Genomic DNA, 11,973 nt, shown 5'->3' on the forward strand with positions numbered 1-11,973 from the left:
GTCATGATCTCAGGGTCCTGGGATCGAGCCCTGCATCCAGCTCCCTGCTCTGCGGGAAGCCTGCTTCTCCCTCTCCCTCTAGCCCTCTACTTGTCCCCTCGTGCTCTCTCTCTCAAATGAATAAATAAAATCTTTAAATAAAATAAAAATAAAACAAAACTCTGACAGCCAAGGGGAGACTGGATAGCAGGAAGGCCAGCTGGGCCGTGCGGTAAGTAGTCCAGGCTCAAGATGAAGGCCTGAAGGAAGGCAGAAGCCGCGGAGTGGAGAAGTAGGAGTGATATGGAGAGCAATCAAGCAATCAAGGAATCCAGGAGACAGAACAACCGGACTCCATGCCTACCCACAGGGGTGCAGGATAGAGGTTATGCCAAAGACTGGGAGAATTTCAACTTCCAGGGCCGGGGAGGGTTTCTAAACTGGGATTGTCAAAAACTGAGAACAAAGGACAATGCGCGAGTTGGTGGCAGGAGACAGAGTTCAGGATTAGGTGTGTTAGGTTTTTGGGGGGCTTTGGGGGTTTTGTTTTGTTTTGTTTTTTTATCAGCAGGAATGGCCTTAGACCATACAGGCAGGTCCCTTCCTGGCATAAGCATCTCAAGGGAAGCAGGAGATCTCAAGTCACTTCCAAGCATGAGTCAGGGAGCTGACATTCCATGGGAAGTCCCCGGGAACCACCCACAGTTACATCAGAGACCTGGTCTCTTCGGGGGCCCGGTCTCCTGCTGGCTCCAGTCACGCTCACATGAACCCAGACTCGGGGTGTCCTTATGAGGGTTCACAGTTCAACACTGGGACCAAATATGGCTGACACTCATCAGTCCTTTATTCCACATATTTTATCCTTCATTCTGCAAACCCTTGTTGAGGAGAGTCACTTGGCACCAGACACCACATCAGGAGCCCGAGGCTATAAAGATGAAATAAGGTACTCGACATATAGTTTTGGAAGGCCTACCGTGTGCCAAGCCTGGAGGGGTAGAGCCCTGGGCTCACCTGTTAGTGGAAGGGAAGCTTCCCTGGATTTTGCTCAGAGAAGAAACCACACACAGCTCATGCCTGTCAATCTCTTGCTGAAGGATTATGGAAAATGGGAGGGAAGAATATAGCATTGGTTAAGACATAGCCAAGAAAAACCAGAGAAGGCATTTGCTTCCAGCCCAGTATGGGAGAGGGGTCACATGACAGACGGTAAACATAATCTCTCTCTCTCTCTCTCTCTCTCTCACACACACACACACACACACACAGCAACTGTCTAAGCTAAGAACTGTCATTGTGGGCTGGCCCCAGGGACCTCACAGGAACCACTGTTTCTGACATGTTCCCAGGTGACATTCCCCAAGCTCCTATGTTCCCACAGTAGCTTATCAAGCGAGACTTGATCTAGATCTTTGGAACACAAGCCAAGCTCGGGGTCATGTGTTCCAGAATGCCACTGGGCCAATCCTTGATTTTATTCAAATGTGCTTCTTTTGAGCCTAGAACACACTCTCCTCTCTCATTCTCTCCTTTGAGGACTTTTCATCACCTCATTTATTTTGTGTTTCACAGACCTCCTGAGACTGAGCCGGTGTAACTCCCTCTGCTAGATGCTGGGGACAACTTGCTAAAAGATGAGTAAGCCCCTGAGGGCCCGTCTACCGCACAGGAAGGCAGACACAGGACACAAACCAATGGAAGCTGAGGGCAACATGCTCAGTGTGGGCTGACGAGAAGTCCCAACTTCACAACTACGTGTTACGGCAGAGCTTGGGATAGGCTGCTTGGATAGGCTTCCCAGTTTCCAGTATCAGAAGGGTTTTCACTGGGGTGGCTGTATTTGGGAGAAACCTCAGAAGCTGGGTGGATATGTAAGTGGCAAGTTCTTAGCCTCCTCAAGACACTGTCTCTTACTCCCTGGGAGAAGGTGTTTTTTTTTTTTTAACCTTCTGTATTTTGAAATATAATATAGAGAAAACTGCACAAACCAAAAATGTACAGCTTAATAAATTATCATAAACCACTTCCTGGGTCAATAAACAGACTGAGGGCAGGACCTCAGAAGCTCTCCTTGTACACCCTCCCAATTAACCTCCCTGCATCCAAAGACAGTATTTATATATGGCCTTTTATGGTAACCATCCCCTTCTTTCTTTTTTTTTTTTTTCAGCAAGACAGCATTGGGGGGGGTGTGGTGGGCAGCGGGAGAGGGAGAGAGGATCAAGAGAGGATCCACGCCCAGCATGGAGCCCAACGTGGGGCTCAATCTCATGACCCCGAGATCATGACACGAGCCAAAATCAAGAGTTGGACGCTCAACTGACCGAGTCACCAAGGCGCCCCTCTCCCCTTATTTCTTTACAGATTTACCATCCAAGCAGCACACTTAATAGCCGTTTCACTTTGCCTGTTTTGTGAACCTGATATAAATGGGAGCCTAGAGGGCACCCCTGGGTGGCTCAGTCGGTGAAGCGTCTGCCTTCGGCTCAGGTCATGATCTCAGGGTCCTGGGATCGAGCCCCGCGTCGGGCTCCCTGCTCAGTGAGGAGCCGGCTTCTCCCTCTCCCTCTGCCCCTACCCCCCCCCCTCTCTGTCCAATAAATAAATAAAAATCTCACATAAATAAATAAATAAATGGAAGCATACAGAAGGTGTCCTTTTGGGTCTGCCTTTTTTTCGCCCACCATTATGTGTGGAAGGTTCATCCAGTGCTGTCAAATGTGACTACAGTTTATTGATTCTCCTTGTTGTGCAGTATCCCGTTGAGAGACCACGTCACACGGCAGTTACCCATCTATTGCTGATGGGCTTCTGGATTGTCTCCAGTTTGGAGTTACTACGAAAGATGATGATGAGTCTCTTTCCAACTATCTTTTGTGCCTTGCTGTTGGGTGTAGAGCTAACAGTGGAAGTGTTGGTACAGTGCTGGTACATCTTTAATTTTAGGATAAGACAGGACTGTTGTCCGATGCGGTTGTACCAACGTAAAGCTCCATCAGCAATGCATCGCCATTTCCATTGCTTCACATCCTTGCTGATGCTTGGCACAGTTAGTTTTTTTTTTTTTCCTTTAAGATTCTATTTATTTATTTTAGAGACAGAGAGAGAGAGCACGCAAGTGGGGGTAGGAGCAGAGGGAAAGGGACAAGCAGACTCTGCATTGAGCACGAAGCCCGACTCGGGGCTTGATCTCAGGATCCTGAGATCATGACCTGAGCTGAAGCCGAGAGCCGGATGCTTAACCGACTGAGCCACCCAGGTGCCCCTTTTTTTCATTTTTATTTCAGCCAAGCTGATGGGCATTGGGTGATATCTCATGCATCTCTTAATTTTAATTTGCATTTTTCCGATTACTAATGAAGTTGCACATTTCCATATGTTTTATGTTTTTTTTTACATATTCTGGATATAGGCCCTATGATAGTTATGAGTGCTGCAAAAAACTTCTGGAATTTCAAAGGTCCAAATAAATCAATTGGAAAGGACTTAGAAAGAAAACCTCTGTAATTTTTCTAAGTTACCAGCCCAGACCAGGCTTTAGCTTTAAAGAGAGATATGAAAAGGGAAGTATACAATTAGAGATAAGAGCCACCAGGTTCAAGCCTTTGCCTGGCCACTTCCTGAGTGCTCGTGGTCAAGTTGCCTACACTCTCTGAGCCTCAGTGTCCATCCTTGAGACCAGACTGCTATTAACGCATGGTTGTTCTGTGGCTGGAAAGAGGTTATGTGCAAATGTGCTTTATAAACTGCAAATCTGTTAAAATCAGAAGTAATCGGCCACACTGGCCTCCTGAATGGCCCAGCCCAGCTCCCTGAGCGGTCTTACAGTGCGAACAGAGGCAGCGGTCGCAACCTTTCAGATTTGAGAAAAGCCCCATCCTCCCTTCTACTGTCTGAGCCAGAGGACACCTTCAATCCCTGTCCCTCTCCCTGCACAGTGTCAGACTGTCCTGCCCACAAGCCAGGAACAGGGCTCCTCCCTGCCTGCCCAGGCAGGAAAACAGGAAGCAGCCCCCACCCTGCCAGGAGGTGGGGCTGACAAGCTCCCTTTCCTAGGTGGGCATCTCTCCAGACCATCAACCCTCTGGATGCAGGAAAATTGGCGGCTGGCCTGCCGCACCCCGCCCAGGTCTGCTCCAAACTAAGTGGGCAGTGGACAGGGAGTGTAAAATGGTCCTCCTTGGTGCCTTGCAGACATGCCAGGCAAGGAACCCTTTCAGTGGCCAAGTGGGGCTGGGGCTCTGCTCTCCTGGGCCACACGGACGCTCCTCATCACACCTGAAGGTACGACACCAGCCATTCCCATGCGCCCTGTTCTACATACGGGGGGCACATGGAAGTTTCTCAAGAGAGCAGGTGAGAGCTCAGATGAAACTCGTGTCCTTATTCCACAGTGTGAAAACCCCACTTACAGGAATTTTATAAGCTCGAGTGTTTGAGAGCTGGAAATCTTGTCCAGCCTCCCCATTTTGAGAAATCCTGTAGCGGAGCCAGATTTGCTTAGTCCCCAGGGAGTGCTTTCATCTTACTCTGCGCTCATCCCCGCCATCCCTTGGGCCCTGCTGCAAACGCCAGCAGCAGCCCACGGCCACATCCAGGTGCCTGGGATGCCAGGCCACTTTCTCTCCCTTCCTGGTAATACCTTCTAGCGCAGAAAGGCCCACCTGAAGCAGAGAGAAGCTCTGAGAAGTCCACGAGCACGTGTTGGGAATGTTTATAAAGTGTTCTGAACTTCACGGAAATTCAAATCATCGACCATGAGCCCCAATTCTATCTCTAAAGACTCTACAGGCTCCCTCCTAAATGGGGACCCTGGGCGCACAGGCCCGGCACCCAGGGCAGGCACTCAGTAAGGCACTAAGTAATCATGGGAGAAATCACAGGAGACAGAGGGAGGATCTCCAAAATGTGCAAAGGGAAAGTAAAGTCCGCTGCAAGCAGAGGCCTGCCTGCAGCACCCAAGCTCCCCGGAGATCCGCCAACTGTTTCACATTCACACATTTGGCAAACAGGCCCAGTGCCTGCCTCCTGCAAGAGCTCACTCAGCACGGAGAGCCAGACCCTGCCCCTAAGAGCTTCCAGTCTGGGAGAGAAGCCACGGCGCAGACCTGGATGAATGGGACAGACATATAGTGGCTACGGGCCCCTGCTTGCTGGAGTTCCTGATCAGGCTGGAAGCAGCCTGCAGGGGCTGTCTAGTGGGGGGAGGCAGTGAAAGTTAAGGCCTGGAAAAGAGAGGGACCAAGGGACCCTTAGGTGCCATGTCATGCAGGGTCTCTCAGGAGCCAGCCAAAGGTTCTTGAAAAGAGGGAGTTCCAGAAGCAGTGTTGGGCTTTAGAGACAAGCAGTCTGGCCCCCGGGTATTTGGGAGGCAGGGAGGATGGGATTACAACCAACACAGGCAAGAGGTAGTAAGGGCAGGAAGGGCGCAGAGCAAAGGAGCAATGGACAAGAGAAACATCACAGAGCACCATGCAGCTGTGAGGACAGAGGAAAGGGAGGATTGAGAATGGATGCCTCTCCCTCTCCCACTCCCCCTGCTTGTGTTCCCTCTCTCGCTGTCTCTCTCTGTGTCAAATAAATAAATAAAATCTTTATAAAAAAAAAGAGAATGGACGCCAAGGAGATAATGGGGACTGACGGGGACCAGACGCTGGCATTCAGAGGCGGGGAAGGCCTGAAGTAGAGTCTGGGCATGTGTGGTTTATTTGGGGGCAGATGACCCATGGGAAGTGGTCACACAGGCCAGGAAGTCAGGAGAAAGACGTGGGGAGGTGACGTCACGGACACAAGAACAGAAACTGTCAGATGAGGGGAGCACAGAGGAAGCGGACAGAAGGTGAAAGAGAAGTGGGGTGAGGTTAGCACCTTGGGGACCCAACTGTTAGCGAGAGGAAGGAGGCAGAGAGCTGAGGGGGCCAGGCAGGGGGCCAGGCAGACTCAGGGATGGTAATCATGCACAGCCAGGCCCTGGGGCCGGTGTTGCTGAGTTTGGGTCCCGGCTCGGACACTTCCTTCAGAACCTTGAGCCTGCTAGTAACACGTCTAAGCCTTGATTTCCTCATCTGTAAGACAGGGATCGTAATTGTTAAATTCGTGCCAAGAACTGAGAGGTGTGGCTCATTTAAGGCCTTTACCACGTGCACATAGTAAATGTGGTGAATGTCAGCTGTTCTCAGCATTATCAATGGGAGGAAGCCAGAAGCATACAAACCCACAAGCTCAAAGAAAGCTCTTAGCATCCTTTCTACCTTTTCAATACCAACTAAGTGAGCCAGCAGGGATCAGGTGGGAGGACAGCGCCTTTCATGTTAGAAGCCATTCCTGAGCAGCCAGGGTTGAGAAGCACTGATCCCTCTGGTCCAACCCCACAATTTTTTCAGCAGGTGAATCAAAGGCTGAGCTGAAGATGATGAGGAAAATGGCAGAGACACCCCCTGACTTACACACGGAGAAGAGGATGTGGCCTTGGTCATCAGATTGTCGGAGCCCTGGCTTCTCTGTTTACTCGCTGTGTGACCTTGGGCAGGTCACTTGGTCTCTCTGAACCTGAGCTATTAAATAGGGTAATGGCCATAAATCACCCAGCATGTTTCTAGTGCCCACCAGACCCTCTGTAAATATTTCTTTCTGTCTCTTCTTCTCTAGAATCCAACTTTCCTGGCTCTTCCCAACTCAGGGTTGGTTAGGATCCTGTTCTCTGTGGTGGGCTCCACCCAAAGAAATTGGGACTAAAGGCTGTGTTTCCAGAGCCCCATCCTCTCCTCTGATCTTAGCAATCACCAGCCAGAGAGCAAATTTCAACGTGCCCAGGACTACCCAGGGCTCCGGCTGAAATGAAAGCTCTCATTCGGTAGGTCCTGCACTGCTAACAGCTCCCGAGATGTCGGTGTGTAAGTCCTCTGTCCTCTGTGTAGAAGATCCTCTCGGTGGCCAGTCCACCTCCCTGCTGACTCATGAGCTCCTCCAGGCTGGTCTCTTTATCTTACTCATCTCTGTGTCCCCTCCACGCTATGTGCTCACTAAATGGATGGTAACAAAAAAATAAACCATTGAGAAAACCATTTTCCAGCTAAGTAAATATAGACAGGGTATTTGGTGTGTCTACAAGGGTCAGCCCTCCTGGTTCATTCCAGAATTACCCTCCCGACCAACATGAGGACAGGGTGGGGGAAGGGGCCCGGAACCTGGAGTCCTGGATCTGAATCCTGCTTTTCGATCATCTATGGGGGCCCCAGGCAAGTTACTAAGCTCTCATCCATAAAATGGGCGTAGTAATACCCAACCACAGTGTAGCCCCAACGATAGTTAAAACGTGCTGTATAAACTATAAAGTGCTCCAGGCAAGGTAACTTTCTCACAGCAGGCTTTTTGAGGGCAAGAACCACTTTTCATTCCCCTGGAGCCTGAAGGTTGCTTGTGATGGGCTGGGTGAGGGACACAGCAAGGGTCAGGTTGGAGATGGGGGCTGCAGCAGGTGGGTCTGGGGTCCCCCCTCTGGCAGGGACACTGGCCTCACCGGAAGGAAGGCAGAGAAATCACAGTCCTCTGATGGGCATGGGGCAGGGCTCCTGACTGAGGGTGCAGGAGACAAAGTTGAACCAGGAGGGAACTTGGGGCCATTCGGAAAAAGCATCAAGTAATTACAGAAATCCCCAGCTGCCCTGAGCTGAGTTACCCACCCAGGCAAGGGCTTCCTACTGGAAATAACCAGTCATTGTCTACCCCCATCTACAGCTGGATCACCACTAACACAAGCCTCAGGAATCTGAGGACACAGGTGAGAGAGCAAGAGCAATCTTGCCCCCATGAAGCTCCTGGTTTATTGAGGGCAAGACAGAGAACCGGTGACCGTAAAAGGTAGCAGGTGCTGGGGGCTGAGAGGTGGGAGCGGCCAATTTCTGCTCCTGCCTCCACCTGGGCCACTGAGCCTCATCTGCATTCACCTCCAGATGTCTCCTTTACTGGTCCCCATTTCGGGAATGCTCCCTCCCCTCCTCTCCACCCTGCAAGTGACATCTCATGCCAATTGGTGGTTAGGTCCTGGTGATGGCTCCCAACCTCTCCCTAACACCATGGCTAGGACTTTCTGCATGTGGTCTCAGTCATTATCACATTACCTAGGAATATTTCTGTCCCCCTGCGGAAGAGTTCATCACAGCCTGCACCATTACTCACATTTGTGCTTCCTTAGGTCTCCCTGGATTATAGCAAGAATCACTGAAATCGTGCTCCGAAGTTTACAAAAATACCTTCACACCTATGATTTCATTTAATCCCCATACTAAACCTTCAAGGTAAGTATCATCTTTATTTTACAATAAGGAAGCCTTAGAAAGGTTTGCCCAAGGTCACACAGCCTATCCTAGCGCCTGGCTATAAAACTCAAACTTTTCTAGCTCCAATGCCAGTGCTCTGAGCGGTACTCAGAGGCAACGCGAGGCAGTGGTTAAAGGCTGGGACCACTTCCCGCTGTGTGACCTTGGGCAGGTGACTTAACCTCTCTGTGCTTCACTGTCCTCGTGGAAAATGGGGCTGATACCCACCTCCTGGGTCCTTGCAGAGATTAAAGAAGGTAATACAATAAAGTACTTAGAACAGTGCCAAACAGTGATAATTAGCTACAATTATCACTACACCTTGGCTGATTCTCATGGTCTCTCAACTCATTAAAATTTTTTTCTAACTCATTTTTTATCTCATAACACACTGGATACATTTGAAGTCCTCAAACAAAATGAGCTTTTGCAGATTGACCAATGCCAAGTTTTAGGATTGTTCTCTTTTCTTCACGCTCCTACCCGCCACCCCTCACGATCTGAATAATAGAAAAACCCTCTTTTCCTTCTCCAGCCTGCCTCCTCCTCACTCCCACCCCACCCTCCAACAAGCCAATCGCAAGTGTTCCACATGTAAAATACACTGGCAAACAGTGCCTTAGGGTCTCCTTGTTGGGCTGTCCCTGGATAGCGAGGGGACACGCCAGCCCTGGGTGAAAGCTTTCACAAACCTAATCACCATTGCTATAAAGGGTCAAAGTTTTATGCGTGTTCCTCTAGTGCTCTAGTTTTTCCTTATTTGAGACTCCAGAAAGGCTGGGTTATCGCAAAATAACGTCTATTCCTTTTTCTTTTCCATTAAAAAAAAAAAAAAAAAGAGGAAGAAGAAGGCTATTCACACTGCCTCCTGGAGCAAGAAGCCTCAGTTAACAGCCACGGTGGACAAGCAGACGGAAAGCTGCTTTCTTTGCAGGGGTCCAGTCCACAAAGCCAGAGGAAAAAAGTCTCAAACTCAGCTGGTCCCTGGGAAGCCAAATGAATTGCTGTCTTACCTATGGCTCCCATCCCTCCCTGGGGTAGGATGACCCGGGGAGGGACCCCTCCCTACTTTCCATCACCGAGACACACCTGCAACGGGCCAGAGGCATCTGGAAAGAGAAGAGGATGAACTTGCCGGGGTGAAAAGCTTTACTCTTTGCAATATTCCATACACAGAATACTCTGTCAGGTCCTTACAATCTTTTCTACCTAAAATCCCAGACGCTTCCTTCACATTGTACTGCGTTTGGTGAGGGGGGGGGAGGGGGGCGGAGCAGAACACAGCAGGGGAACCAGCCTCGGCAGTGGAGGCCCAGCTGGATCTTCAAAGGTTTCACCCTGAGCGAAAGAGCGAAGAACAAATCTGCCCATACAACTTTGGCACTGGGATTAAGAGAAGTGCTGTGCCCTTTGAAATGGATTTTGCATACAAACGAGCTGATGAACACCAGAAAACATGTCAGCTTTATTCAGTTAAATCAATACACCAGGCATTCAAACTCTGAGGTAAAAATGGATTGTGGCTTTTTGTTGATGCCACTGGGGAATTTTGGCCCCCAGCCCTGGTCAGGCTGGACAAATAGGGCAGTCTGCCTATTAGCTGTCAGGCACATCTTGGGGGATGAAACCAAAACCCCAAATCAGGGCTCTGGGCACCACTGGGCAGCTCATCCTGACCAGCAGCGGGCTGTCGGGCCAAAGGCCTGACCCTGGCCCCTGGCCGGCCCCCTCCTCCAGCCCCCATTTTCCAAGCTCGGCCACACGTTGCATTTCCTACATTCCTTCTCGCCGCCCAGACCCCTTCAGCCCGGTCCTCGGAGGCCAACAGCTGGGGGTGGTGTGAGCCAAGCAAGAGGCACCAGGAAGGGGGTGCTAGGGGTGGGGGGAATGTCAGTGCAACCCAGAAGCGATCGAGAGGGGAGAAAAGGGGTTCCCGCTTCACATCCCAGTCCAGCGCTCCGCTCTCCGCCGCCACACTTGAGTCTCCGAGTGGCCCCCCAGTGCGCTTCCCCTGCCTAGGGGCACCCCTTCCATTCGGCCCCTCTTCCGTTCCTTCCGCTCTCACAGCCCGTGACCCCTGCCCTGCTCCGCCGCACGGATCGTGCCAGCTCCTAGGAGCCGCCCTGCCCTTCTCCCCAGGCCAGCTGGGATGCCCCCGGGTCCCCGACCTCCCCAGGCTCGCCTCGCCCTGCGCACCAGATGCTCCCTCTCGCGGCCCCCTTGCCCCGTCCTCCCCTGGGCCTGAAGACCTCTACTACCTTCAAAGCCCCTCCCGGACACTGCGTCTCTCGGGATGCCCCAGCCAAGCATGCCCCGGGGTCCCCCGGTCCTCACCTGAGTCCGCTCGAAGCTCTCCCGCTCGGCCGCCTCGATCCCCGCGCCCACCCCGCGCCGGCTCAGCACCTTGGGCAGGGGGTTGGGCACCTGCTTCATGGAGCTGGCCATCCGGTCCATGTCGCCGCGCGGAGCCGAGTCAGGGGCCCTCGGCCGCCCCGGGATCCCCTCGGCGCCGCCCGCCCCGCCCCGCCCCGCCCCGCCCTACCCGCTGGGATCCGGCGCTAACGGGACGGCTTCCGCCTCCCATTGGCTGGGTGCGCTGCTACTCTCCCGAGGCCCCGCCCCACCCAGAGGCTTCCCCGCCCGCCCCCGCCCCCTCCGGAGCCCCTCAGCGAGCCCCGCCCCCCTGGGCGATCCGGACCGCGAGGCGCGCCGTGACCGGCCTGGACGCCTGTCAGTCACCGGGCCCAACCGCCTCCGGCGGGGGCGGGACGAAGGGCGGGGCCGGGGCTGCCCTGACCTGCCCTCGCCCGCCCCTCCCCCGACGCCCGGCTCCCCGCCCTTTCCCCGCAAGCCGCGCGCTTCTCTGCGGCCGGCGCTGCAGGGTCCCGGCTGGTGGGCGGGGGTCACGCGGACGGGAGCGCCTGGCCTCCCGCGGGGAATCCGGGCCGCCTGGGAATTGCCTGTGTACGCGGCTCGGGCCGGGACGGAGGAGCGCGGGATGGACCGGCTCGGCGGCCGCAGCCCCGGGAAGCGCTGCCCCCAGGCTGGGGTCAGCGTCCAGCACCCAGCTCCCTCTGCTTTCTCTCGCGTCCTGACCCTGCCCTGCAGCCCTGCCCATCGCATTTGCGATGATCGCCGACCCGGGGGCGCCGGGCTGGGTCAGTGGGAGCCTTCCGACACCTTCTCTCCAAAACTCCGGGTCTGGAACCCGCCAGGACGTATTCGTTGGTAGAAACCCGTTTCTGTTTCTGTTTATCCGCGGCTCTGGGCCACCCCTCCCATCCGGCTCCGATGTCAGCCGAGGTACCGACAGGCAGAGGGAAGTGCGATCCTTAGAGGAGACGCTGGAGAAAGTTAGAAGTTCCCCGTTAAATGCCAGTGTTGGGGTTTTGAAGATAAATGCTTTGAAACTCGAAGTCAAGGAAGGCATTAATTTTTTTTTTTAAACTAAGAGCTTTTGATAAAAATTCATACATTCAATGGAGAAGCGAATGAGGGGGTGGGCCTTTGCCGGCACTAGCGAACCACTGAAGGCTTTTGCTCAGACCTGCGCTTTTGGGGGCTGGCATTATGTGGACCAGATTATGGGGGCGAAGAGGAAGGGAGGAAACCAATCGTAGGTGAGAGACACGTGAGGGCCTACAAAGGAATGAAGAAAACATTCTTGTCCTCT

General features: G+C 52.9%; 1 protein-coding gene across 1 annotated transcript in view; it reads right to left on the reverse strand.

Moving 5' to 3' along the window:
• The window catches only part of HIP1 (huntingtin interacting protein 1), a 145,714-nt gene extending 134,923 nt beyond the window's left edge, over positions 1–10,791 (reverse strand). The window contains exon 1 of the mRNA XM_021700347.2: positions 10,635–10,791. Within this exon, the coding sequence (XP_021556022.2) occupies positions 10,635–10,754 (120 nt within the window). The 5' untranslated portion in view covers positions 10,755–10,791. The remainder of the gene's footprint in view (positions 1–10,634) is intronic.
• Positions 10,792–11,973: the final 1,182 nt, after the last annotated feature.

This window comes from Neomonachus schauinslandi, chromosome 5, assembly GCF_002201575.2.
Source record: "Neomonachus schauinslandi chromosome 5, ASM220157v2, whole genome shotgun sequence".
Lineage (NCBI taxonomy): Eukaryota > Metazoa > Chordata > Mammalia > Carnivora > Phocidae > Neomonachus > Neomonachus schauinslandi.